At 47.5% G+C, this 5362-nt stretch overlaps 1 protein-coding gene across 1 annotated transcript; it reads right to left on the reverse strand.

The window, feature by feature from the left end:
* Positions 1-333: 333 nt before the first annotated feature.
* Positions 334-4989, reverse strand: TMEM213 (transmembrane protein 213). Its single transcript, XM_027101297.1, has 3 exons — positions 4845-4989; positions 1378-1449; positions 334-503 (listed from the first exon to the last, which is right to left on the reverse strand). The coding sequence occupies exons 1-3, from the start codon at positions 4987-4989 to the stop codon at positions 334-336; spliced, it is 387 nt and encodes a 128-aa protein (XP_026957098.1).
* Between the last annotated feature and the right edge of the window lie 373 nt (positions 4990-5362).

Below are 5362 nucleotides of genomic sequence, written 5' to 3' on the forward strand. Positions count from 1 at the left end.
CCATTTCCTTCTTCTTTCCCTTTTAAAATTAACTGAAGTTTAAGGATGAAAAGACTTTGGGAATTCCTTTGGAGGAATTTGCGGGACCTTTGGAGGTCCAGTGGTTAGGACTCCGAATTTCACCGCCAAGGGCCTGAGTTTGATCCTTCGTTGGGGAACTAAGATCCCACAAGCTGCACTGCACGGCCAAAACAAAAACAGAAACAAAAGCAAAAACAAACAAAAAAGGATTAAAAGACTTTAAAGTAATGGAAATCACATTAGCACTATCCCTGCCTGCTATTACCTACAACTTGGTGGTGACTGACATTCTTGGGACAGAGATTCTAAGTCTCATGCTTGCAAGTCCTTGGGCTCATCTGGAGTCAGCTTCATCAGTTTGTCCACACAGAGCAGGATGAGGGTGAGAAACAAGAGACTCCAACCAACGGCAGCCGCGATCCAGCCGTATTCATCCACTCCGGTGTGGCAACACCGGGCTGCTTGTGGGCAGAAGTCGACATCTGGTGGGAAGAGAGAGCGGGAATGACAGCGTCACACCAGCCTCCTCTCCCCCGAGCTCTTCTCTAATATTCATAACATTGAAACCAGTAATAATAGAATAGCCACCATTTACTAAAGCATGCCATGTACTAGGGTAAGTGCTCTACACACATTACCTTATTTATTCCTCACAGAGTGATAGGCACAGTTATTCCTGCTGTTTGACATGAAGAAACTGAGGCTGTCACCTGCGCAAGGTCACGAGATGGCAGAACTAGAATTCAAACCCAAGCCTGTAGGAGTCCAAAGTCATGTTCATAACCTCTACATGTCATTGCCTATTACCCTCCTTTGTAAGTGCCCAGAAGTAAACACATCTGGTCATCCAATGAAGGCAGAATCAAGGAGGCAAACTTCGAATAAGGCAAACTTCCTGTTAATTAGACACGCATAGCAGTGGTTGCTTTATGAAGCAGTAGGCTCCTTGCCACTGGAAGTCCTCAAATAGAGGATGAACACAAATATGCAAAGGGTACCAAAATGAAGCTCCTGCCTTGGGCATAAGTTGGACTGGCTGATGTCTAGGGTCTTTCCACTTCCAAATTTCTATAAGCATTTGCAGTCAGCGGGGTTTCGACTGCTGTCCTGGGGATGGGCCATTAAAGCCACCTGCACCAAAGAGTGTGAGCTTAGATGGGGACCAAGCCCAAGAGAGCTTTTTAGACGTGCTCTGCAGACAGTTCTGGGGCTGTGAGCAAACCACACCGGTGCACAGGAGGGCCAGGCAGGCGCTCAGCCACCCGATGCCAACGGGCAGAAAGCAAGGAGGCTTAAGTGTCCCTCCCCACTCCAGGGTGAGCCCTGGGGTTAGGGAGGTTGCCAGGAGAGGCTTACTGGGGCACTGCTCCAGGGTCTCAAGGCCTGGATGGTGGACAGTCAAGGTTGAGTTGCTGCTGCCGCTGGCTTCTGGAAGAAAAGACAGAAGATAGTCTCAGGCACTAGGAGAAGCCATTCTCAGGCATAGAGTTTGCAATCTTTTTTTGAATCAGTAGTGAGTATTATGAAAGTGTTATAGAAGTTCCAGTAGAGGTACATTGAAATTTCATGCAACAAAGCTAACCCTCTGTCATAGCCTGCACTATGTCCCCCAGGTTCGTAGGTTGGAGTCCTAACCCATTTTATGGATATAGGGCTTTAAAAAGGCAATTAAGGTTAAATGGTTAAATGAATCCAATATGACTGGTGTCCTTGTGTAAGAAGGGGAAGAGACACCAGGTATGTGAACTCATAGAGCAAAGACCACATGAAGACCCAGCACAGAGGGGACCATCTATAAGCCAAGGAGAGGGGCCTCAGGAGAAAACAAACCCGGTGATACCTGGAGCCGCCAGAACGGTGAGAAAAGAAGCTTCTGTTGTTTCAGCCACCCAGGCTGTGGTATTTTGTTGGCTAGCAAACTCACACACTCCCCTTTTCCTATCACTCCCGAGTCCCATTCAGAGATGCTTTATCTTCGTATCTCATGTCCCTTCCATCACCAGGGGCCTCTAGACACTTTCTTTTAGCTGCTTTCCATGCAGATAGGTACATCTATAAACTTTTTTCTAGTATAAACACAATCACTTAAAAATCTGGAATGTCTTTTCGTAACTAGCTTCAGTTTCCTTCAAAAACTTGAACTAGTAAACATTGAAGTCTGACCTTGATTATTTATGATGAGTATGATGTTATTACTCAGAGAGAGGGTTTAATAAAAAATTAAACACGCTACAAGCAAGTTGAGAGGTTTCTAGAACATGCAGCACTTAGAATTGTCCCTTGATTAATAAGCAAGGAGCACAATGATAAAAAGCCCTTTAGCAGAAATATCAGAGTTTGGGGGGTGGGGAGGGGTTATGGAGAGGAACATAAGGATCCCCAAGGGAGAAAAACCATGGCCCACATTCCCTCTCATCCCTGAAGATAAGAAGGTAGATGATTGGACTTCCCTGGTGGTCCAGTGGTTAGACTCTGCCTTCCAGTGCAGGGGGTGCGGGTTTGATCCCTGGTCAGGGAACTAAGATCCCACATGCCATGGGGTGTGGCCAAAAATTAAAAACAAAAGCAAAAAACAGAAGGTAGATGGTCTCGGTCTCTGTTCAACACGGTGACCACTAACCATTGTGGTTGTTTAAGTTTACTAAAATTAAATGAAAAATGCAGCTGCTTGGTCATATCAGCCACATGCCAAGTGCTCAATCACCACATGTGACTAGTGGCCACCATATTGGAAGCACAGCATAGATAACGGAACATTTCCATCATCAAAAGAGTTCTGTTATGGGCTTCCCTGGTGGCGCAGTGGTTGGGAGTCCGCCTGCCGATGCAGGGGACACGGGTTCGTGCCCCGGTCCGGGAAGATCCCACATGCCGCGGAGCGGCTGGGCCCGTGAGCCATGGCCGCTGAGCCTGCGCGTCCGGAGCCTGTGCTCCGCAACGGGAGAGGCCACAACAGTGGGAGGTCCGCATACCGCAAAAAAAAAAAAAAGTTCTGTTAGACAATGCTGATCTAGGTAGAGCAAAACCAAGAGACCATTTAAAAGAATCTTTCTGGAAATTATGTTGTTGTTCAATCTACTTCTTTGGGAATGAAATAAAAAAAGTTTGGAACTCTCCAGGCCCCACTGACTCTAGGTTAACATGTCCTTCAAAATTGCTTGTTGTCACATAGCAGGACGAGTCAGGAGGAAACTTCTGATTTAGCCAAAGCCATGAAATTGCTGCTCAGACTAATTTTATGCCACACACCCCCGGCCACTCCAATGTCCCGCTTAAGTATAGTAATTACCTTGATGCAATCTGATGGTTACTGTAAATAATTTACAGCTAAATGCCTTAGAGCTTGGTCTTTATTTGCTTTGGAAAAATTGATTCCTCAATGTTTTAATTTCCCTTGTTACCCAAATAACTTCCTTGACCCTGACTTTCATCTCCCCTCTACACTAGAATGGAGGTGGTCCCAGTCTAGAGCTAGTGAATGGAAAAAAACCTAGTTAATGGAATACTAATATTAGGTTCAACCATATGAAATTGGCATTTCTGTAGGTCAAAAATTATTCAGTATCAGAAATTTTATATGGTTCAAACTAAATACCCTGTTACAAATTCTTAAGAATTTAAATATCACCCACCTCCCTCATAAGCAAAGCCAGCCAGGGACTGGTCCCACTTGGAGTCACTTCCAAAGTAAAGGCTGCTGGCAAGACCCAACCATTCAGTGCAGTTAAACTTGTCAAGTGTTTGAGGCCCTCTCTTAAGCATGGCCAGGTAAACAGAAACCACTCTTATCTGGGGAGGGGTGATTTGGAAAATAAAAGGAATGTGTTAACATTCGTTGAGGGTTTACCATGTGCTATTTTATTAGAAGTTGTTTACATTCAGTAACCTATTTCATCTTTACAACAAACCTATATATAAGCACTATGATTATCTCCATGTTAGAAATGAGGAAACTGGAGCACAGAGAGGGTAAGTAATTTGCTCAAGGTCACACAGCTAGTAAGTTGTGGAAGCCAGAGTTGAGTTGAGGCTCAGTGGCTTGAGAGCCCACGCTCTGAAGCTCCGTAGGAGAGACCATGAGGATGGGAGAGATAGATACAGCCTGGAGGGGGGACGGCGAGGATTGGTTTCAAGAGAGGGAGAATCTGTCTGTCAGAGAGGAGGGCAGACTGTTCTGAGGAGCAAGATCAAAGCCAGAGGCAGAAACCAGGAGCATGAGAATGTGACCGAGGTCCCTGACGTGCAGAGCCCAGCCTGGGAGAGCAAGCCAGGGGAGGCCACCTAACATCCCCCTTCAGCCTCCACAAGAAAATCGGGACATAACCCAACATCTCCTGAGCCGGGCAAGGTGGGAGAAGGTTAAACAGCATACGACAGCTTTGTGTGTTGAGGTTTTGTGAAAGTTGCAAAGGGCGCACAGGGTCAAGGGAGGGACAGAGGTCCTTAGGTGAGAGGAGGGCACACAAAAGCAGGATGACAGCCACAAAATATGGGTTTGCAACACAATTATGCTGACAAGGAGCCGTTGAGAAACAGCAACCCAAAGATATCATTTTAGGCCAGTTTGGTCCCCTGATGGGAGAGACTCTTTGTGGCAAAGGCCAGCAGAGGTGGCTGCTCCCATACTGGCTGACGCTGGTCTTAAGGTAACTCCCATCCCACCCTACCCTCTCTTGCCTAATCCTTCAGATGAGAAAGTACTGTTTCCTCTTTCCTTTGTGCGGGACCAACCCTAGCCAAGGAATCCTTCTCCCACCTCCTTCTTTCCCCCCTCCCCTCCCTTCCTCTTCCCAGCGTGGCGAGAATAAAGCTCACAGTTCTACCTGCCAAGCAAGCCGGGTGGAAAGAGGCAAAGGCCAGGCTGAGGACCAGGGCGGCCCAGGGCGCAGAGTTGAGGTGCTTCATGCTGAGGAGGGAGGCTTCTGTGATCACGGTCCCTGCAGAGGCGAGCTGAGGGCCGCCTGCCATGCGTCCTGTGTGTGGCCCGTCTGGCAGGAACTTGAAAACAACGCTGGCAGAGGTGAATTTCTGTTCTGTGTTTGGGGGAAAGAGAGGGGGTGGAGCAAAGGGAACTCGGGCTGTCACACCTGGCTCTCACCTCTCCAGGAGGGAAGCCGAGCTACGTTGGCTGGGGGAGGAATGGACGGTGACTCAGTTGGTTCTTCCTTAGCTCACGTTTTGTCCCTGCTGAGAAAAAAGAGGACAGGGCAGGAGATCTGTGTCGTGCTGATTCCTTGAAGATGAGTTTACTGCCTCTTCCACCTTCAGGCATAGTCATCCTATCCAATATTTACCGAGCACCTGCTGCGTGCACTACCCTCTGCTCAAGTCTGGAAATACC

This window comes from Aethalodelphis obliquidens, unplaced genomic scaffold (assembly GCF_003676395.1).
Source record: "Aethalodelphis obliquidens isolate GAN/ISIS:26980383/991018 unplaced genomic scaffold, ASM367639v1 scaffold5, whole genome shotgun sequence".
Classification (NCBI taxonomy): Eukaryota; Metazoa; Chordata; class Mammalia; order Artiodactyla; family Delphinidae; genus Aethalodelphis; species Aethalodelphis obliquidens.